General features: G+C 47.9%; 1 protein-coding gene across 1 annotated transcript in view; it reads left to right on the top strand.

Moving 5' to 3' along the window:
* LOC310794764 (copine-9-like) overlaps positions 1–22612 on the top strand; it is a gene marked incomplete at its 3' end in the record, with an annotated part of 156220 nt that overhangs the window by 82199 nt on the left and 51409 nt on the right. The window contains exons 7-11 of the mRNA XM_083656800.1: positions 12943–13006; positions 15169–15272; positions 17520–17624; positions 20382–20423; positions 22054–22129. Coding sequence (XP_083512926.1) covers positions 12943–13006; positions 15169–15272; positions 17520–17624; positions 20382–20423; positions 22054–22129 — 391 coding nt within the window. The remainder of the gene's footprint in view (positions 1–12942; positions 13007–15168; positions 15273–17519; positions 17625–20381; positions 20424–22053; positions 22130–22612) is intronic.

Here is a 22612-nt window from a genome sequence, read left to right as displayed (position 1 = left end):
CCCTATGCCTCGCCTCGGTGTTACACTCCCTGCCATTGTCACTGGCCTCGCTTCTTATGTTCCCCACACCTCCCTCATCTCTGTCAGTCGGACGCTTTCTTCCCCCTCCTCGGTCCTTAATACCCATAAATAAGTCTGTGTCAGTGGTGCTACGATCCGCCCCGTCTCTGTGTTCTGCTTTAACCCTGAGTCTCCACAGACAGAGAGCTGAACCGGCGGGGGCTGAAGAGCGGTTATGCCGCCTGGCTTATCCATTCAATTATCAATTTTATATTTATATCCCGCCGAAACATAACAAGAGTTACAGTATCTCAAGGCGCTTTACAAATACAGCAGGTGAGACCAGACTCTTTATTTTAGACCCGACAATTGAAACAATTCTCATGTAACTGTACTGGTGATTTACTGCACAGGACATGTGACAATTGAAACAATTCTCATGTACTGTTACTGGTGATTTACTGCACAGGACATGTGACAATTGAAACAATTACCCAACAGCGTGCACTTAGTGATGGCGGCAAGGAAAGACCTCCTTTAATGGGGAAGAAAACCTTGAGCAGACCTGAGCTCTTGGTGGTGGGCGTTCATGTGCCATGAGCTTAGACTCAGAACACCCATTTCATAAGGTTCTATTTGCTGTACTGCTGGGACAAGAGGAGGAGGAGAGGAGATGGAAACATAAAAGGTTATAGCCAGTCGTGCAGGGTATACACAGGTATATGGAGTATATCGTGCAGGGTATACACAGGTATACAGAGTATATCGTGCAAGGTATACACAGTTATACGGAGTATATCGTGCAGGGTATACACAGTTATACGGAGTATATCGTGCAGGGTATACACAGTTATACGGAGTATATCATGCAGGGTATACACAGTTATACGGAGTATATCATGCAGGGTATACACAGGTATATGGAGTATATCATGCAGGGTATACACAGTTATACGGAGTATATCATGCAGGGTATACACAGGTATATGGAGTATATCATGCAGGGTATACACAGTTATACGGAGTATATCATGCAGGGTATACACAGTTATACGGAGTATATCGTGCAGGGTATACGCAGGTATACAGAGTATATCATGCAGGGAATACACAGGTATATGGAGTATATCGTGCAGGGTATACACAGTGCAGGGTATACACAGTTATACGGAGTATATCATGCAGGGTATACACAGTTATACGGAGTATATCGTGCAGGGTATACGCAGGTATACAGAGTATATCATGCAGGGTATACACAGTTATACGGAGTATATCGTGCAGGGTTGGTCAAGGGCCAAGGAAGAACTGATTAACTTTCCACACCCGACCAAGTTCTTTCTTTCTTTCTTTCTTTCTTTCTTTCTTTCTTTCTTTCTTTCAGGGGGACAAACGGATGGACATACCGACAAACCCTCTTAGACACCTCGGCCCCTAGTGTCCACAGTGTAAAAACTGGGGGCATACATTAAGAGTATGCCTTCTCCAGGCACCACGACACCACTGGTTATCACAAAAGCGAGACCAATAAAACACAATAATTACTCATTACACCATTATGATGGACAAGGATAAAAAAAATTGCGGATATTCTGTAAAACAATTACTCCAATTGATCAGAACTAGTTACAGATCAACACGCTTTTGGATTGAGGATGGAATAAGGTACTTTATGCACCGTAAAATCATCTTTACTAATCACAAATATGTCATCCTTACATCTCCAGGCATGCAGGTTAACTTGCAAGTCTTGGATTAGCTGTGTGTGTGTGTGTGTGTGTGTGTGTGTGTGTGTGTGTGTGTGTGTGTGTGTGTGTGTGTGTGTGTGTGTGTGTGCGTGCGCGCGCGCGCGCGCGCGTTTGTACTTATGAGGGAACAGGATGGTCGATTTAAAAGGGTGCATGGGATATCAAAGCCCCTGACCCTTAGCTGTCATCTTTGTGACAGTTTGAAAAATGGCCTCTATCCTCCGAGCGACAGATCGGTTGACAGCCAAGTGACAACTGTGGAACAAACACAATCTCTCAAATTTTCTTGGTCGAAAGCGCAACTGAAATAGTTCAAAATGTATTTTTTTCCCTAACGCGCTTTGAGCTTTAGAAATTTGTAGTTTGACCGGATCCCATCCTCCCTTTTCAGGCGTCACATTTCTTGATATGAGGCGTTGCCTTTCCAATCTTGCCGTTGTGGGTTGTTTATGAACGAAAACATTGTTTACGATACGATACGATACACGATATTGGGTTCACGATAACGATACGATACAAAATTTTAACAATATTTTTTTGCGATCGACTTGTAAGTTGAGGGGGCATCCTCCACGTTAATTTGAGTAATTCCGCCATTTTCATCCGAGAGCGAGCATGCAATCAGATGCAGATCAGTGCCACCATGTTCAGCTTATTTTTCTCACGATATGAGATTTCATCTCAACGATGCGTATTGTCACGTTTTGATATCGCGATATATTGTGGGACGATATATTGTGACATCCCTATTACTCAATAGAAAATCCAAAGAAATATACAGGTGTTAGCTGTGGCTTTTGCTTTTATACATGTATTATGAAATTATTCAGAGTGGTGATTTGTAAATTTGAGAAGGGAAACCAAAAGTCCCACCAAAGTAAAGAGCAACAGTTTGTTTTGTCGGCCCGGGGTTTCACTCTCTGTTGAGATCGCTCATTTACATGCAATGGATGGCGCGGTTAGGGTCAACGGCGGAGTAAGTGGGAGCAGCCCAAGAGGTACTCAAGAAGACGTGACAGAATTAGCATCAAGTACAGGTAGCATGAATAATTCCTGAGTTAATGTAGCCTATGACAGAGTAATGAGATTTCAATTCCTGACGCTAAAACCTAAAAGGACATCGCTATTTGCTTCATGTCTCCTTCTCATGTACAACTGTATAGTAGGGCATTCACGACTAGTGAATTTTACTAGTCGACTAGTCGTCCCTAAAGGTAGTCGACTAGTCGACTAACCGTTTTTAATTTTTTTTTAATAAAAAAAAAAAAAAAAAAATCTTTAAGAAAGAACATGAGGTATTTACACGACATACATGGACTATCATATCCCATATCCCCCACAAAGAACATCAAAACACAACAAAACAAAACAAAACAAAACAAGAAAACTGCATAAGATACACAATAATCCAAGAACAAACAAGACTATTGGACAAACAACCAAACAAAAACAATGCATTCAGCTCCTATCCTGATAAGCCTAATGACACTGGGGTAAAAAGTTCTTAAAGTCAAACTCTGTATGTGGTTGCCATATTTTGGGGATGTCTAAGAATCTGCCTTTGCTCTTGTAGTAAATGTTATCCAGGTAGCTTGAGAGTTCATTCCACCAGTGAACTACAGCTGGGGGATTGGATGCTTTCCAATTTAAAGCTATGCATTTCCTAGCTGCCAACAGGGCAAGATCTATGTATTTACTTTGAATGCATTGTTTTTGTTTGGTTGTTTGTCCAATAGTCTTGTTTGTTCTTGGATTATTGTGTATCTTATGCAGTTTTCTTGTTTTGTTTTGTTGTGTTTTGATGTTCTTTGTGGGGGATATGGGATATGATAGTCCATGTATGTCGTGTAAATACCTCATGTTCTTTCTTAAAGAAGTTTTTAAAACCTGATGAAGGTCTAGTACCGAAACGTTGTTTCCCTATATATCTTCTAATAAAGAGTTTACCAGTAAGGTCAGTGTCATGCGGGATTTTCTCTACTTTTAGTTCATTTTCCATCCTACGCACCTGATTTAAAGTTTTTTTAGGTGTGCAACAGCTCTTTCACAGACTTTCTTAAAGATTAAAAAAAAAAAAAAAAAAAAATGGCTAAAACGACTAGTCGACTACTAAGCACAGTGTCGACTAGTGGTTTTGCTAGTCGACTAGTCTGTGAATGCCCTACTGTATAGGCCTACCTGCTGCACAAAACAGACAAAACTGTCAGATTGATGGACACCCAAGAAGGTAAATGACACAAAATAATAGCTGAGGACGTGGTATGGTTTCTTATAATTGGGGAAAAGGAGAGTTATGAATAATATTAATGCTGTGATGGTAAGGTTAGCGCCGGTCGCTGGACCTGAGCTAATGCTTTGTCTCTTCCATGTTTAAACTGTCCAGTTTAGAGCCTGGCCAGTTCAACCTGGACAAATCTTGTATAGCGTTTGAGTAACATGATGTACAGTTCAAGTCAGAAGTTTCAGAACTTTACATCCATAGGATGAAGTAATTCATGCTATTTTTGTAACCACATAGATTACATGTTAGCAAACTATGTAGTTTGGCAAGTCGGTTACGACATATATTCTATACAATTGTTTACAGACAGATTATTTCACTGATAATTCACTATATCACCGTTCCAGTGGGTTAGAAGTTTACATACACTAAGCTGAATGTGCTTTCGTTTAAACTTAAGCTTGGACAATTCCAGAAAATGGTGGCAAGCTTTATGGAAGCTTCTGAGGCTAATCGACATAATTTGAGTCAATTGAAGCTGGAAGGGTTAGGGTTAACTTCAGACTATACTCGAGAAAAACGTAGTCCACAGAAGGCAAAAAGAAGATAAAAGGTAAGGAAACCAAATAGAACATTTGCTTAACCAATAGCACATGTACAACACATACATGTCAGGTAAATAAAGAAACACATTTCACGAGTTATTGATTGTTACTAGTCTTCTATTTTAGCTGCGACCAGCAGTGCTATAGGTTGTGTCACGGACAGTTAGGTGAGAGTAGACAGTATCCCTTTAGCTCAGATATGATCATGTTTATATTACGTTTTCTGGTTGATTTGATCATTGAATGAGGCTTGTTTGTCTATTATGGGGCGTATGTACTGATGTATAAAGTGACTCTCAGTACGTGCCTGACCCCTCCCCTCCTGTTGGACTACTTCCGCATTGAGAACGCTAGTGGTAATGGCGGAGAGCCACTATAGTCAATTATATATATTATATATGATTTCGGAGTCTACCTTGTTGGTGTAGTGCACACATCGCTTTTGTTTTCAGTCCTGTTTTCATGGGGCGCCATGAACTAGTGAGGCCTCACTTGGGTTTCCTCACATAGCCTATACCCGGCCGTCTGAGCTGGGCCAAGGGCCGGGAGCTCACCTGCTAGCCTCGAAGAGGGCTACAGTACCTACCAAAGCGGCCTACCCACCGTTCGCCAGGTAAATAAGTTAACTTCAAGTACAAAAATTACAGCTAGACCCGCAACGATTAATCAGTCAATCAATTAGTCGATCGACAGAAAATTAATCGACAGCTATTTTGATCATCGATTAATCGTTTAGAGTACAATTTTAAGAGAAAAGGTCTAACTTATCTGATTCCAGCTTCTTAAATGTGAATATTTTCTGGTTTCTTTACTCCCGTATGACAGTAAACTGATATTTGTGGACAAAACAAGACATTTGAGGGCGTCATCTTGGGCTTTGGGAAACACCGATCGTCATTTGCTACCATTTTCGGACATTTTATATAGACCAATCAACTAATCGATTAATCGAGAAAATAATCGACAGATTCATCGATTATGAAAATAACCGTTGGTTGCAGTTGTTAATTTCTTCGTGTTACGGATGTTGGTGCAGTGACACCCCTAGCTAGACACGAGGTTGTTTAGAATATTGAGACCAGTCCGTGACAGTTGCTCTGTTGGTCGGTCGTTTAGTTGGTTGCTTGGTCCACAAAAATGTATTTCCCCACCCTTTGACGGCCACAGTTTTCGCCATAGGAGGTTGAAATTTGGCATAAAGGTCAAGTATGTGTATGTAAAGGTGTGTTCTTGTGTTCATGCCACTTGGCTAAAATAAGGCAGTAGCAGAGGCAGAGTAGTAGTGATGCGCGGGTCAGGGTTTTTTAAAGCCCGTCCCAACCCAACCCGTCATTGGAGCCAGCCGGCCCCGCCCAGCCCGTTAAAATATCTGAAGATTCCGAACCCAGCCCAACCCAGCAGCCCGCGATGGCCAATTTAATGTAATATGTCTCCGGACTCAGGAGGAGCACAGCAGAGCTTCCAAGGTGTGCAAAGTAGCTAATAACTCTCTCCCCCCCTCTCTCTCACACAGACACTCACATGCGTGCGCGACAACAGTTGTACTGCTCTGGATGAGTTGGGCGGCTGCTTTCATGTCGGAGACTCGCTGTCTGATTTATTTTAATTACCTCATGCACTGTCAATTGTTCACAGCCTATACTCGCGTTGCAGTAAAGTTGACAAATAGATCACAGTCGAGTCCACAACAGAAAATCTGCGGTGGCATTAGTTTTATGGACACTTCAAATAATAATTACAGCGAATAATCCTTCCAAAATGTTTGTTTTGAGAGCACATAGGCTACCTCATTGAAGCGTTTCTTGAGAGTGCAGCAGGAGTCTGTCTGATTGTGTGTAGGCCTACGTGTGTGAGAGAGAGTTAACGTCTTTAAGGTTAATTACTCTGCTTTTTTTCACTGCTCTAAATTATTTAATAATGTTGCTTTGTCACGTTCTGAGCCTGCCCCGCCTGCACCCGCGATATTTTCATAATTTGCCAACCCAGCCCGCCTGCGGGGCGGACCGGCCCGCGGGACCCGGCGGGTTCTGGGTGACCCGCGCATCACTACAGAGTAGGGTGGGCTGCCCCTGGTGGCAGAGGCAGCGTAGGGCGGGCTGCCCCTGACATCCTGCATTTCGGAGATTCGCATAATGTGGTTGCAGATATTGCGAATTTGTACTTGTTCGCTTCTTTTACTCATCTGGCTGTTCAGTTTTCCAGAAGTTGATTGGCAGAGGTATACAGTAACAATGCGCCTGTCGGTTGTTATTTGTCTCACTGGGCTCTGATGCTAGCACTGGAAATGTCAATCTATTTTTGATTCGATTGTGTTCAAACCCTGCTGACGCTGAGCCAGACGACAGCAGGCGTGAGTCTCTGTCCCGTCCGTCTCCAGACGACAGCCAGGCGTGAGTCTCTGTCCTCCTGTCCGTCTCCAGACGACAGCAGGCGTGAGTCTCTGTCCTCCTGTCCGTCTCCAGACGACAGCAGGCGTGAGTCTCTGTCCTCCTGTCCGTCTCCAGACGACAGCAGGCGTGAGTCTCTGTCCTCCTGTCCGTCTCCAGACGACAGCCAGGCGTGAGTCTCTGTCCTCCTGTCCGTCTCCAGACGACAGCCAGGCGTGAGTCTCTGTCCTCCTGTGTGGGTTCGTGAGCGGTCCCCACCGCCGGGTCCTCAGACGACCACACACATTCCCAATTCATTTGTCAGTTTCCCCCTGTTACAATCTCGACACCCTCTTGCCTCTTGTCTTCCATGGTTTATGCAAATTCTAACGTGTCAAACGGGCTGAAAGGAAACTGCATATTAAACTGATCAAATGTCCTCAGTATCCTCAGTTTTGTTGATAAAGAAATAACAGGATAAATAGCGGTGGAGACACATTTGACACAATGATTGATAATGATGTGGTGACATTTGTAAATTATCTGTCAAACACGACCAGACAAAATGTCACATCTTGCTGTCTCCCACTAGAGCAGATTATTTTGTTAGGATTGGTTATAGGCTATTTTGGTTGGAGGAAATAAATATTTTTTTGCACTTTTGCTCCGGATTATGCCAACTTTTTGGGACTTTCTTCCATTTGCCATATCGCCCATGCATACCCAAGATACACAATGTCTTCATCGTCACTCTGCGTGCAGTGTACAGTGAGCTACAGTCGTCCAGTTAGTTTGTATTGCCAATGAATTGGATGAAACAGTACAGCCGTTCCAAGTCACCAAAAACACACATTTCTAACAGCACCAAAAAGCTCTATGTATTGTGTCATGTTGTGACTCGGGTACTCACCACGCAATGAAATATTAATCCAAAATGCAGAGAAACTATCTTTTTTTAAGGTAAATATAGCCGGAACTACTTTCTAAACATGGCCGCCAGGCGTACAGTACAACGCATTACCACGGAAATTACATTTCAGGTAACTATGGATTATTATTTCATCGCATGGTGAGTACCCGAGTACTCAGGACTTTCTTGCACTATCCTGATGTATTTTAATACTGTAGCATCTGTGTATTGTATACAATCATTCATTCATTCACTCACTCACTCCCCATGCCTCCTCTCTCCTCCTCACTCTGCCTCCTCTCTCCTCCTCACCCTGTCTCCTCTCTCCTCCTCACTCTGCCTCCTCTCTCCTCCTCACCCTGCCTCCTCTCTCCTCCTCCCCCTGCCTCCTCTCTCCTCCTCACCCTGCCTCCTCTCTCCTCCTCACTCTGCCTCCTCTCTCCTCCTCACCCTGCCTCCTCTCTCCTCCTCACCCTGCCTCCTCTCTCCTCCTCACCCTGCCTCCTCTCTCCTCCTCACCCTGCCTCCTCTCTCCTCCTCACTCTGCCTCCTCTCTCCTCCTCACCCTGCCTCCTCTCTCCTCCTCCCCCTGCCTCCTCTCTCCTCCTCACCCTGCCTCCTCTCTCCTCCTCACCCTGTCTCCTCTCTCCTCCTCACCCTGCCTCCTCTCTCCTCCTCACCCTGCCTCCTCTCTCCTCCTCACCCTGCCTCCTCTCTCCTCCTCACCCTGCCTCCTCTCTCCTCCTCACCCTGCCTCCTCTCTCCTCCTCACCCTGCCTCCTCTCTCCTCCTCACCCTGCCTCCTCTCTCCTCCTCACCCTGCCTCCTCTCTCCTCCTCACCCTGTCTCCTCTCTCCTCCTCACCCTGCCTCCTCTCTCCTCCTCACCCTGCCTCCTCTTTCCTCCTCACCCTGTCTCCTCTCTCCTCCTCACCCTGCCTCCTCTCTCCTCCTCACTCTGTCTCCTCTCTCCTCCTCACCCTGCCTCCTCTCTCCTCCTCACCCTGCCTCCTCTCTCCTCCTCACCCTGTCTCCTCTCTCCTCCTCACCCTGCCTCCTCTCTCCTCCTCACCCTGCCTCCTCTTTCCTCCTCACCCTGCCTCCTCTCTCCTCCTCACCCTGCCTCCTCTCTCCTCCTGCCCCTGCCTCCTCTCTCCTCCTCACCCTGTCTCCTCTCTCCTCCTCACCCTGCCTCCTCTCTCCTCCTCACCCTGCCTTATCTTTCCTCCTCACCCTGCCTCCTCTCTCCTCCTCACCCTGCCTCCTCTCTCCTCCTGCCCCTGCCTCCTCTCTCCTCCTCACCCTGCCTCCTCTCTCCTCCTCACCCTGCCTCCTCTCTCCTCCTCACCCTGCCTCCTCTCTCCTCCTCACTCTGTCTCCTCTCTCCTCCTCACCCTGCCTCCTCTCTCCTCCTCACCCTGCCTCCTCTCTCCTCCTCACCCTGCCTCCTCTCTCCTCCTCACTCTGTCTCCTCTCTCCTCCTCACCCTGCCTCCTCTCTCCTCCTCACCCTGCCTCCTCTCTCCTCCTCACCCTGTCTCCTCTCTCCTCCTCACCCTGCCTCCTCTCTCCTCCTCACTCTGCCTCCTCTCTCCTCCTCACCCTGCCTCCTCTCTCCTCCTCACCCTGCCTCCTCTCTCCTCCTCCCCCTGCCTCCTCTCTCCTCCTCACCCTGCCTCCTCTCTCCTCCTCACCCTGCCTCCTCTCTCCTCCTCACCCTGCCTCCTCTCTCCTCCTCACCCTGCCTCCTCTCTCCTCCTCACCCTGTCTCCTCTCTCCTCCTCACTCTGCCTCCTCTCTCCTCCTCACCCTGCCTCCTCTCTCCTCCTCACCCTGCCTCCTCTCTCCTCCTCACCCTGCCTCCTCTCTCCTCCTCACCCTGCCTCCTCTCTCCTCCTAACCCTGCCTCCTCTCTCCTCCTCACCCTGCCTCCTCTCTCCTCCTCACCCTGCCTCCTCTCTCCTCCTCACCCTGCCTCCTCTCTCCTCCTCACCCTGCCTCCTCTCTCCTCCTCACCCTGCCTCCTCTCTCCTCCTCACCCTGCCTCCTCTCTCCTCCTCACCCTGCCTCCTCTCTCCTCCTGCCCCTGTCTCCTCTCTCCTCCTCACCCTGCCTCCTCTCTCCTCCTCCCCCTGCCTCCTCTCTCCTCCTCACCCTGCCTCCTCTCTCCTCCTCACCCTGCCTCCTCTCTCCTCCTCACCCTGCCTCCTCTCTCCCTCCTCACCCTGCCTCCTCTCTCCTCCTGCCCCTGTCTCCTCTCTCCTCCTCACCCTGCCTCCTCTCTCCTCCTCACCCTGCCTCCTCTCTCCTCCTCACCCTGCCTCATCTCTCCTCCTCACCCTGCCTCCTCTCTCCTCCTCACCCTGCCTCCTCTCTCCTCCTCACCCTGTCTCCTCTCTCCTCCTCACCCTGCTCCTCTCTCCTCCTGCCCCTGCCTCCTCTCTCCTCCTCACCCTGCCTCCTCTCTCCTCCTCCCCCTGCCTCCTCTCTCCTCCTCCCCCTGCCTCCTCTCTCCTCCTCCCCCTGCCTCCTCTCTCCTCACCCTGCCTCCTCTCTCCTCCTCACTCTGCTCCTCCTCTCTCCCTCACCCTGTCTCCTCTCTCCTCCTCCCCCTGCCTCCTCTCTCCTCCTCCCCCTGCCTCCTCCTCTCCCTCCTCACCCTGCCTCCTCTCTCCTCCCCTGCCTCCTCTCTCCTCCTCCCCCTGCCTCCTCTCTCTCCTGCCCCTGCCTCCTCTCTCCTCCTCACCCTGCCTCCTCTCTCCTCCTCCCCTCCTGCCTCCTCTCTCCTCCTCACCCTTCCTCCTCTCTCCTCCTCTCCCCAACTTCAGGAAGTGTAACTGACTAGCAGGCAGGTGCGACCCTTTTGTGCCTCAACTGTCACAAAGTTCCAACTCATTTGTCTTCTGTGGCTCCCAATCTGCTGCTCCTGTCTTCTGTGGCTCCCAATCTGCTGCTCCTATCTCTTAGCTGCTGTTTCCTCCACTCACTGCCTCCTAGTCTATTCTGTCTCCTCCACTCACTGCCTCCTAGTCTATTCTGTCTCCTCCACTCGCTGCCTCCTAGTCTATTCTGTCTCCTCCACTCACTGCCTCCCAGTCTATTCTGTCTCCTCCACTCACTGCCTCCCAGTCTATTCTGTCTCCTCCACTCGCTGCCTCCTAGTCTATTCTGTCTCCTCCACTCGCTGCCTCCTAGTCTATTCTGTCTCCTCCACTCGCTGCCTCCTAGTCTATTCTGTCTCCTCCACTCGCTGCCTCCTAGTCTATTCTGTCTCCTCCACTCACTGCCTCCTAGTCTATTCTGTCTCCTCCACTCGCTGCCTCCTAGTCTATTCTGTTTCCTCCACTCGCTGCCTCCCAGTCTATTCTGTCTCCTCCACTCGCTGCCTCCCAGTCTATTCTGTCTCCTCCACTCACTGCCTCCTAGTCTATTCTGTCTCCTCCACTCACTGCCTCCTAGTCTATTCTGTCTCCTCCACTCACTGCCTCCCAGTCTATTCTGTCTCCTCCACTCGCTGCCTCCTAGTCTATTCTGTCTCCTCCACTCACTGCCTCCTAGTCTATTCTGTCTCCTCCACTCGCTGCCTCCTAGTCTATTCTGTCTCCTCCACTTGCTGCCTCCTAGTCTATTCTGTCTCCTCCACTCACTGCCTCCTAGTCTATTCTGTCTCCTCCACTCGCTGCCTCCCAGTCTATTCTGTCTCCTCCACTCGCTGCCTCCCAGTCTATTCTGTCTCCTCCACTCGCTGCCTCCTAGTCTATTCTGTCTCCTCCACTCACTGCCTCCTAGTCTATTCTGTCTCCTCCACTCACTGCCTCCTAGTCTATTCTGTTTCCTCCACTTGCTGCCTCCTAGTCTATTCTGTCTCCTCCACTCACTGCCTCCTAGTCTATTCTGTCTCCTCCACTCACTGCCTCCCAGTCTATTCTGTCTCCTCCACTCGCTGCCTCCTAGTCTATTCTGTCTCCTCCACTCGCTGCCTCCTAGTCTATTCTGTCTCCTCCACTCGCTGCCTCCTAGTCTATTCTGTCTCCTCCACTCGCTGCCTCCCAGTCTATTCTGTCTCCTCCACTCGCTGCCTCCTAGTCTATTCTGTCTCCTCCACTCGCTGCCTCCTAGTCTATTCTGTCTCCTCCACTCGCTGCCTCCTAGTCTATTCTGTCTCCTCCACTCGCTGCCTCCCAGTCTATTCTGTCTCCTCCACTCGCTGCCTCCTAGTCTATTCTGTCTCCTCCACTCGCTGCCTCCCAGTCTATTCTGTCTCCTCCACTCGCTGCCTCCCAGTCTATTCTGTCTCCTCCACTCGCTGCCTCCTAGTCTATTCTGTCTCCTCCACTCGCTGCCTCCCAGTCTATTCTGTCTCCTCCACTCGCTGCCTCCCAGTCTATTCTGTCTCCTCCACTCGCTGCCTCCTAGTCTATTCTGTCTCCTCCACTCGCTGCCTCCCAGTCTATTCTGTCTCCTCCACTCACTGCCTCCTAGTCTATTCTGTCTCCTCCACTCACTGCCTCCTAGTCTATTCTGTAGTAAAGCTGCTATACTTTTTTCTCTTCTGTCTCTCCCTCCTTTGTTATGCTTCATTGGATTGTTGCTGCACTAGAGCTGGCTCAGTCTTAAGCCTTCAGATTTAACACGACTTTAAATGCGAAAGAAACAAAGCAAGAAAGAAACAAAAGACTTGTGGGGGAAAAGCGAAAGATTTAACCTTGGAAGAGCAACTTTTACCACAAAAGAAGAGTGAATGGATGGGAGTGAATGCGGTTGCACACCGCGTGCGTGTGTGTGTGTGTGTGTGGTGTGTGTGTGTGTGTGTGTGTGTGCGCGTGTGTGTGTGCGTGTGTGTGTGTGTGCGTGTGCGCGTGTGTGTGTGTGCGCGTGTGTGTGTGTGTGTGTGTGATAGAGTGAGAGCGAGCAAATGTGAAAATGGGCATCCTCTGCACCTGAAGACTGTCACCTATTACAATAACAGCTTATGACTATGTATGTTGCCTCCTGGCCAATTGTTATATTACTGACACTCTCCCGCTCTGTGTGTGTGTGTGTGTGTGTGTGTGTGTGTGTGCGTGCGTCTCTCTCTCCCTCTCTCTCTCTCAGTGGGATTCCAGGGAAGAAGTGTGGAGTCATTATCTTCAATGCCGAAGAACTGAGCAACTGTAGGGTCAGTCTCTCACGAAACGCACGCAGGCACACACACACGCAGGCACACACACACACACACACACGCATGCACACACACACACACACACAGCTGGGCAGCTCAATATCCCTCTGCTTTGTCTTCTCCAACCACTACCATATTTTTTTATTTTTATTTTATTTTTATTTATTTATGTTTTCGTGATAATGACAGCGTGTAAACACCCCCCACGCGTGCTGCCACCTCCACCTGACACAGCGTGTAAGCACCCCCCACGCATGCCACCCCCACCTGACACAGCGTGTAAGCACCCCCCACGCATGCCACCCCCACCTGACACAGCGTGTAAGCACCCCCCACGCGTGCCACCCCCACCTGACACAGCGTGTAAGCATCCCCCACGCGTGCCACCCCCACCTGACACAGCGTGTAAGCATCCCCCACGCGTGCCACCCCCACCTGACACAGCGTGTAAGCACCCCCCACGCATGCCACCCCCACCTGACACAGCGTGTAAGCACCCCCCACGCGTGCCACCCCCACCTGACACAGCGTGTAAGCACCCCCCACGCATGCCACCCCCACCTGACACAGCGTGTAAGCACCCCCCACGCGTCCCACCCCCACCTGACACAGCGTGTAAGCACCCCCCACGCGTGCCACCCCCACCTGACACAGCGTGTAAGCACCCCCCACGCGTCCCACCCCCACCTGACACAGCGTGTAAGCACCCCCCACGCGTGCCACCCCCACCTGACACAGCGTGTAAGCACCCCCCACGCGTGCCACCCCCACCTGACACAGCGTGTAAGCACCCCCCACGCGTGCCACCCCCACCTGACACAGCGTGTAAGCACCCCCCACGCGTGCCACCCCCACCTGACACAGCGTGTAAGCACCCCCCACGCGTGCCACCCCCACCTGACACAGCGTGTAAGCACCCCCCACGCGTGCTGCCACCCCCACCTGACACAGCGTGTAAGCACCCCCCACGCATGCCACCCCCACCTGACACGGACAGGATGCCACAATCTGTCCGTGTCACATCATGACATTTTGAAGGGAAAATAACCCCCAATTCTGCGTGGGGAGTTTGCCGGAGCCCACCTAATTGTGACCTAACATGGGACATCTTAAGATCTTTAGACTTATCTCATTATCACATATACTCCCCCCCCCCCCCCCCCCGGACGTATCCGACACGACGGGCTGTGATACATGCGTTCCCCCGACCGCTCGACAGCTCACTACTTAAAATGTTTATAATGAACTGTCACCATGCTTTCCGCCCTGCAAACTAAGTGATATTTCTCTTCCAATTTTCCCATTTTACCTGTCACAATAATATATGACTGTAATACCACCCAGTCATATACTAGCAGAATTGCCTCTTGTGTGTCAGCCCCGGAGACTGTTATGCGAACAGGCTTATCTTTACCGTCGTTACTCCGGGAGGTTTCGCTCTTAACCGCTCTTTAGAAAATCTGGTGTTTGTGTGTGTGTGTGTGTGTGTATATGTGTGTGTCTGTGTGCGGCACGTGCGGAGGCAGACGACCCCTATCTGTCAACGACAAACTCGGATTTCCCACGGCGCCCTGCTATTGGAGGCGGCCGGGGACTAAAGGGAGCCATTAACGAGAATCCACATGTGAAACTCTCCATCTATCTCTCCATCTGTTTCTAACCTCTTCTTCACGTCCCTGTCTGTCACATCTCCATCTCCAAGTCCCATCTCCACCATCCATCCATCCATATGTATGAAGCCTTCCCCCAGTGCTTCTCTGACTACATTACAGCTACCCCATAACACAATCAGCTGCTCCTACTGCTGTTCTCGACTCTAATGCATTATTTCAATCAAAAGTTGGATCGCAGTGCCTGTAAACTACATATGATTCGGTTACTTTGCTGCGGTATACTTCCACATTTGCATTGCCAATAAGCTTCTTTTTTTTTTTTTACATTGCCAGTCACTTAGTATTCAGAGGGAGACTCGCTTTCACAATTGCTGTGCTTGTGTCTCGCAAATCCTCTGCCCTCATCGCCGAGAAATGAGCTCCTGAAACCAAAACAACAAGTTGCCCGGTTTCGGACCGACGTTGCATCAGAATGATCAAATTGGCGGCAAAATAAAAAAAAGTCTCGCTAAACAAACTAAAAGTCTAAGTTGTCTCCTCTCTCAGGACATTGCTACCATGCAGCTGTGCGCTAACAAGCTGGACAAGAAAGACTTCTTCGGCAAGTCGGACCCCTTCCTGGTCTTCTACCGGAGTAACGAGGACGGGACGTAAGTCTGAGCATGTCGGGGTCAAAGTCGTCCATCTTGGTTATAATCGATCTATTTCGAAGGCCTCTATTTGATTAATAAGGATTTTTGAGTTTGACATACCATGTAGAAATGTGAGAGAATTACAAGTGAACTGAGCATTTCTGGACTATACTCACATCAGTCTGGCAAGCTTTTGAATGTTGAAGAAGTTGATGCGTTTAGCGTATGTAGGTGCTCATCTGTTTCTGTATCTCAGGTGGTATTTGACCTCTTAGCCTCTTAGATCAGCAGTTCTCCGCATTACAAACTGTGTTCTTAGAAATGTCCCCTGTCACTGTACACTGTCTCCGGCTTTGGACACTCCACCATACATCATCATGAACAGGTATGAGGATGCCTAACAGCTGGGGAAGCAAACCCTGAAGCCATCAGGCTGCTGCCTCACATCAACAGTGTCCCTTCACTGAGAACTGTACCTTTGATCAAAGCATCCAGTTCCCTGGAGAGAGAAACTGTAACGTCCAACGTCCACTCCGTGCGGCTCCGGTACGACTGCCGGAAACAGACTCTCGACCAACTTAATAGATGGGCAAAACATGCGGTACGGGAAAAAATACACACCTGTTCTATTTTTGCCGGATCCGCATGCGTCTGACAAGATAACATGGGTGCGGGTCTGTTCGGGCAGCCGTACCGCAGCTGGCGGACATCGGCCCTTTTTGAGTGTGAAGCGAGATGTCGCTGAAAAGCCAGCACGGACACTTTGATCTATAACTGAGGGTTAAAAACCTTCAGCAGAGGGTTTGACGGGGAAAACGGCGTCTAAAGCAGCACTTTGGAAATGAAAACCGCAACCTCCGAGAAATGTTTGCAGACCTAAAACTCTAATGTGTAAATCTTTAATACTCTAGAATAGAGGTTTTCAAAGTGGGAGGCGGGCCTCCGCAAGAGGGGGGGGGGGGGGGGGCTCCAAACATTTTCAGGGGAGGCTCAGTGAGTGGAAGTGAACAAATATTCCATTCCATTATTTATCAAAAGGAGATCACATAGAATAGCTTCAATGTGTGTGACTCAGAGTCAGAAACTAATAAATGCCTTCAGACAGACCTTTGCATGTATCGGATGTACTGTAGTCGGAAGTCAAACAGCAATATCAGGCTATCTTGGCTCAATTATTGAGTGTCTATGGGATGAAATAACTAGGGGTGTCACGGTAGGCTACGTGTATTCGTCCCGTGATTCGTCCCGTGGTGTCACGGTATGGGCGTCACGGTTCGGTGCGTGCAGAGCCGTATCATAGAAGAGTTCCGACATCTCCATTCACTCCAATGGACCAGTTTTTTTCCAGGAAGTTGAAAGTGGAACTCTTGAGTTAAAAAAGCAGCACTGTCGAGTTGCAGGAAAATAGACAGTTTGTGTTGTACTTTGAAAGGGTTTTTCATTCCTTGAATCAAATTGTACATTATCAGCTTTATTTTAGCATGCAAAAGTAGTGCGAGACCCATTCCTGGCTGTTCATTGGCTAATGAGTCTTGCATTTTGGTCCTCCGCTGACGCCACTCTCTCTCTCTAGAGGACACTAGGTGCGTGTAGCTACATGTATATGACGAATTACAGTACATCGATACACACTCCGTTAATTACGTTGGTCATTATCGTCAATATCCAAATCATCTTGCGCTGTTTATGAACATTGCACATCCGAAAACATCGACAACTCACCCTAGCACCGTGTATTGACCTTTGACCTCAACAAAGAGGGAGTGGAGGCGTCTTGCGCAGTCATTCATTGCCATGTTATCTTTTGTGGCTACGCGTTAGCTTGTGTGGCTAACACGTTCAATGCTACTACAGCATCGGTCCTGCTGTCCTTCAGTGCCTGTGCTGAATGCCGGGTCGAGTGGTTAACGCTATATGCCAGTTTTATCTGACACAGCCTACATGCAACCATATTTTCATTTACTGGATCAAATACGGCCAAACTGCGCAGGTTTTATGAGATGCCATCGCTCCATTGACAACGCCTGCGCCTGGCCTGGTTTACTTTTTAGAGGGGGGACTGTTAGTGTCAGGCGTCCCTGCTCTAGAAACACTAGAGACTTTGACAGATATAAAAAGGACACCGCGACGACGCGCACCGTACACTTTGTGACAGCTAGGTCACGCAAGGAGAAAAGGTGACACGGGGACTAGCTTCAGCCGCGCCACGGCTACAATATGTCCGCGCATATGGAATGTGTTTATGTCTATTTTCTTTGCGCGCAGGTTCACCATCTGCCACAAGACAGAGGTGATCAAGAACACGTTGAACCCGGTGTGGCAGCCCTTCACCCTCCCCGTCCGAGCCCTCTGCAACGGCGACTACGACAGGTCAGATCACACTTCAACTCAATCACCTGGCGTAATGTATTTAAATGAGCCGATAAAACCGTCCTCCCCGAGGGGGTGTTCCGCGTGATGTATTCAGATACGGAGCGGAAGCAGGAAACGGGTAAGTAATTTCATTACGGATGCGGATAGCGCGACTTCCTGTGGGGTTCCGGTAAGATTGATGGCGTATGATAATAATCGCAGGCGGGCCGACGTGATTTCTCCCGATTAAGATGACGTGTGGGGGGAAGGGGGGCGAGGGACGGCTCAATAGGCCAATAGGAACGAGGCCGGATCTGCACCTGCATGACGTCGCCTGTCGCCGGGGGCGGTCAGAATAATGCCAGCAGTCGGTCATTATGGTGTGCCAGGGACCAGCACTGGTGTTATTAAGACTGACTCGGGTGCAGCACAACACTGTGTCCGTGCATCGGCTTGTTTAGAGTCACTTTGGATTCTGCTCACTCGCTGCTCGCCAGGGGGGGGGATAACTGTGTTCGTTACTCTTGAACTAAAGAGGGATGATAAGGACAATAACAACAACAACGCTCTGAATCTTGCTCCCAGAAAGCTTGTGAAATGTGCAGGTGGCACAGACAGCGCTGCATGCGTACAATGGCACTCGATCGATCTGAAGATGAACAGTGAACCCCTTGAAAAAGCTCTTTTAAGTTTCAAGACGTTTTATTGTCACTCTGGTTGCACAAGTACACTCGTGTGAAATTCTTGGTAACACTTTATAATAACGTTCAGTAGTAAGTTATTTATAAGCTATTAGTTCATGTTTTTTTGTTTTTTTACTAATGATTTGCTCATAATTTGCTCATGATTAACAAATGTGTATAGAGACAGGTTGGAATATAAAAACTTTGAATGACTTACAACTTAATCTATATTAATGTTTTGTAAATGATTAGTTCATCGTTAACTAATAGCTTATAAATGACTTACTACTGAACGTTATTATAGTGTTACCAAATTCTTTGGCTGGGAGGCTCCATAACAGAAAAGAGTCAATTATAACAATATAAGGCATGACAGCTGACACCAAGTCCTGACACCACTGTTCCAGTCACACACAGTGCTGTGTTCAGGTCCAGATCCTTGAGCTATGCTGACCAGCCTGGAGGGCACTATGGTGCAGTTGGACACTGAGCTGAAGTCCACTAACAGCATCCTCACATAGCTGTCCGTCCCTTCCAGGTGGGACAGCGGTGTGCAGGACGTGGGCAATGGCGTCCTCATTGCGGGGGGGGGGGGGGGGTTGGGGGTCGTCAAGGTTGGGGGTCTGTTCTGCAAACAATGAATATTTCTATTTCCTAAATTTGGAAATTAAATCAAAAACAGCACTCACAGATGTCTAAAGTTTAAACTTTTAATGCGCACAGCAGCAGTACAACGGCGCGTTTCAGCCTCACAGGCTTTCCTCAGCGTTTCCTCACGCTGAGGAAAGCCTGTGAGGCTGAAACGCATCCGTTGTACTGCTGCTGTGCGCATTAAAAGTTTAAACTTTAGACATCTGTGAGTGCTGTTTTTGATTTAATTATTTTGAGATTTTTGGATCGGCACCCAGTAACTTTCTTTAAAACGTTGGGTTGAGCACGCCAGTTCGTTGATTACTAAATTTTGAAATTGAAAGGTTCACTACTTTGACATTTTGCCCCAAAGTAATCATTACTGCCTGCACACTAGCAAGGGTTTTATTCATTTTGATCTACAAGATGAATGAATTATAAATGAGTCTTCCCTGTTCTACAATGCTTTTATTAATATGTTTATATTCACATTTTTTGATATTCTTTAGCCTACCCCCTTTCCCCCCTTTTTTTAAATGTTTTTATACTGTAAAGTATTTTGGTCCTCTGTAGCCTCTATAATGTTTCTTTTACTATTTAAATGATATGGAGCTTACTATACATTTACTAACGAATTCATGCCCTCAATTATGCTATTTATTTATGCAGTCTATATCCTTGACCTATAACTGCCCAATGCCATCTGGGAGACATGTTTAATGTATGATGATATTGAAAATGCTTTTGATCATTTTTTGTCCCTAATGTACCTAGCTTTTTGACCTTTTAATAGAATGATGAAATGTTTGATAACACTGTTTGCCCTTGATTCACTTTGCACTGTTTTGACCTCTGGAGAGCTGTTGGTTAACATTGATTTGTATCTTTATAGCTAGTGTGTCTATTTTATCATATTTGTAATGCTATATTTTCTGATTGGTGAGACATATTTTGTGATAAGTAAGACTGCTCCTCTCATTGGATGATTGGTTGATGGAGGCAGTTTCTTTATGGAAATGCCCATATACTTGATGAAGGTCGGACAGACGAAACATTGTATTATTATGTTTTTCCCTAGCAGTAAGCAATAGAGTATGTGGGAGTTATTTTCATTGTTTTCAAGTTGCACCTTCGACCGATGCACCTGCATTTTTTTCCAAACATTCTGGAGGCTCTAAAAGAAGTGAAATTGATAATCCTCAACAGCGGAAAACGACATAGTTGGACCTTGTAATTCTCAATCTCACACAATATTACAGCGAGCTACCGCGGCAATAAATAACCCTCTTCTTCGAGGACGCTATTGAAACAGCGAGTGCGTGTTTGCTCTGTGCCGGCGCTGTGAAAAGGCCTTTTAATGAACTGGAACCTCGGCTTCTCATATTGGCGGGGATACGGACGGTCCGGTAAGCAGCAGATCCGCAGAAACAACACTGATTATTTGTATCTCCACTTTTTACAGAACGGTGAAAGTCGACGTCTATGACTGGGATCGAGATGGAAGGTAAAAAGTAAAGTCAAACTGAACTGCAACTAGGTGGCGCCTTTAGCTCAGGAGGTAGAGCGGGTCGGCCAATGACGCAAGGGTTGGCGGTTCGATCCCCGCTCCCTCCCAGCTGCTGTCGCCGTGTCCTTGGGCAAGACACTTAACCCTCCTTGCTCCCGATGGTGTGTAGGCACCCTGCGTGGCAGCCTGTCGCCATCGGTGTATGAATGGGTGAATGTAGACTATCTACTGATTGTAAAGCGCTTTGGATAAAAGCGCTATATACTGTAAATGCAGGCCATTTACCATTTACCAACTGCTCACTGTAGCATCATGACGTCCCTGACATGTCAATATGGATTTTTTTTTTATTGTGCTTTATTTATGCATGTCCTGTGTTTTGGTCAAGTACAAAAAGAGAGTGAGTAAAGAGAGTGAGTAGAAAAAGCAAATATTATGATTAATAATAATAATAATAATAATAATTCATTTATTTTATATAGCGCTTTTCAAGGACCCAAAGACGCTAACAGAAAACAAGATAGCAACGAGCAACAGGCAACAGATATAAATAACAATTAACAGGATAACAAGGTAGCAATCAACAGATCAATCAGGGAAATATGGAAACAGAGGGGAGGGAGGGAATGAGTGGGAGGGACAGGGGCCAGACCGAAAAGAGGGAGGGGGGGAGAAGAGGGGGTGGGAGGTTGGAGGAGGTGGTTTATTCTTCATATATATATATATATATATATATATATCGTCGCTGTGCAATGAAAACCACCTAAGTCCATTTTTTATGATTTTTACTTTTTAATATAAATGGAATATATCCATTCTCCTCCATCTACTGGCAGGTGTTGGCGTCTAAATGACCAATAATAAACATGTTTTACTGGGTAAGTATGTAACACGTACCACCATTGGATGCTAGACCCGCCCATCACATCACGTATGTGACAGTCAGACCTCCATGCTCCGCCCCACCTCATGAGGACTTCCCCGGAAAAGTCACCAGGCACGCTGCTGACCCGAATGCCGGCTGTGTTTCGGCTTGGTTTTGTGTGATTCTGGCATCGTCTGACGTAAATAGATCAATAAGGTGTTTTCGGGTTGCCCTTGGGCTGCAAACTCATTTAAAGTATGCAAATCGAAGTTGTTTCTGACAAGAATAATGTCACGTTACTCCGGGACTGCTCAACCCCATGACAGAGCCACTCTCCCCGGCTTGGCAGAGTGAAGAGCTCCGCTGCCTGGAGCACAGCAGCTCGTGCTCGCGCTCTAGAAGGCAGGCGCCCACGAGCTGCTGCCTGGCCGCCAGAAAGTGCTTCAGACTCGGTGTGATAATCCTGTAACACCATTTGAGCTTATTCAGGTAAGATATTATTAATGTAATGACACATTCAGCGATAAACTGTCTACAATGAAGACATGTGTCATATATGACAACGTGGTGTTCAGTATTTTAAGAGCACAGGGTTTTTTTCACTTCCTGAAAAGTTGGCGTTTTGGAGATAAGTGGCTTTCATTGCACAGCGACGATATATAATATTGAGAGATTGACAGAAGAAAAGATGGAGAATCAATTAGTAGTCGCATATTACAGTAAAATAGTGTTCATCTCTGCCTGTTTGGCTCCTCTCTGCAGCCATGACTTCATTGGCGAGTTCACCACCAGTTACAGAGAGCTGTCTCGGGGACAGAACCAGTTCAACGTCTATGAGGTGAGACGCCACACGGGGCCTGGGGGCGGGGCGGCATCATGTGAGAAACCAATCAAGAGAGTCTGAGTGCACATCTTTTTTCCAGTCTGTGCTGTATAGCACAAGGAAGACCTCGGGAATAAAGAGTACAATATATAAGGCTCCTCCCCGACATGCTTTATTTCCTCAGGTATACAGGATGTGAGGGGCAGTCCCTCTAGAACAGGGGTGGGCAATTATTTTTCATGGGGGGCCACATGAGAAACCCAGCTTGTTGCAGAGGGCCGAACAAATATTGTCATGCCGTAACCCAGGGATGGGCAACTTTGATGATAGAGAGGGCTACAAAAAAAATTCCTTGTGGCATTTGAAGGCAGGTTTAGAGGTATAACTCCTTTTAAATTAATAGCTGTGATCATTATCAGTCTTAACCACCAATATTTGATCCTTTTCTCACTCACTCCTATGTCACCACCTGCTCTCCCTGCAGGGCTTGAAATTAAC

The sequence above is a fragment of the Poromitra crassiceps genome (assembly GCF_964638095.1).
Source record: "Poromitra crassiceps genome assembly, chromosome: 20".
Lineage (NCBI taxonomy): Eukaryota > Metazoa > Chordata > Actinopteri > Beryciformes > Melamphaidae > Poromitra > Poromitra crassiceps.
The sequence above is the reverse complement of the archived record's forward strand: the minus strand, read 5'-3'. Positions and strand labels throughout refer to the sequence as shown.